The sequence below is a fragment of the Fulmarus glacialis genome, unplaced genomic scaffold (assembly GCF_000690835.1).
Source record: "Fulmarus glacialis isolate BGI_N327 unplaced genomic scaffold, ASM69083v1 scaffold21470, whole genome shotgun sequence".
Lineage (NCBI taxonomy): Eukaryota > Metazoa > Chordata > Aves > Procellariiformes > Procellariidae > Fulmarus > Fulmarus glacialis.
This window is the reverse complement of record NW_009186056.1, coordinates 2,430-2,898: the sequence shown is the minus strand read 5'-3', so window position 1 is coordinate 2,898 and position 469 is coordinate 2,430. Positions and strand designations below refer to the sequence as shown.

Below are 469 nucleotides of genomic sequence, written 5' to 3'. Positions count from 1 at the left end.
TTGGGCTTTGTCAGCTTCGGCCTCGTCCTCACCCTCTTCCTTGAGCGGCCCCGGCCCAGCCTCTTCTTCAACCGGCCCGAGGGAGCTGACGACGGGGCTGTGCCCGCCGAGCTGGACAAGATGGCTGGGGGGGATGGCGGTGGGGGGACACGGGGCTGGCGGGAGGCAACACTGTGCCGTATGCTGCGGGAGGTGGGAGCGTTGGTTGCGCAGCCCCAGCTCCGGCTCTGGTCCTTGTGGTGGGTCTTCAACTCGGCTGGTTACTACCTGATGCTGTACTACGTGCAGATCCTCTGGAATGAGATCTACCCTGCCATGGACAACAGCCGGGTGTACAACGGAGGGGTGGACGCCGCCTCCACGCTGCTGGGTATGCTTGCCTGGGCTGGGGACACCAGGAATGTGGGGGGACACCCCTATCCCACTGCATCCCCTGGCAATGGCTGGGGACACCCGGGGGGGGGGGGGG

General features: G+C 66.3%; 1 protein-coding gene across 1 annotated transcript in view; it reads left to right on the top strand.

Annotated features, from left to right (window-relative positions):
- Window positions 1-469, top strand: part of SLC19A1 (solute carrier family 19 (folate transporter), member 1) — a 3,164-nt gene that overhangs the window by 1,707 nt on the left and 988 nt on the right. Inside the window, exon 4 of the mRNA XM_009586710.1 lies at window positions 1-370. This exon is cut by the window's left edge and continues 1 nt beyond it. Within this exon, the coding sequence (XP_009585005.1) occupies window positions 1-370 (370 nt within the window). The remainder of the gene's footprint in view (window positions 371-469) is intronic.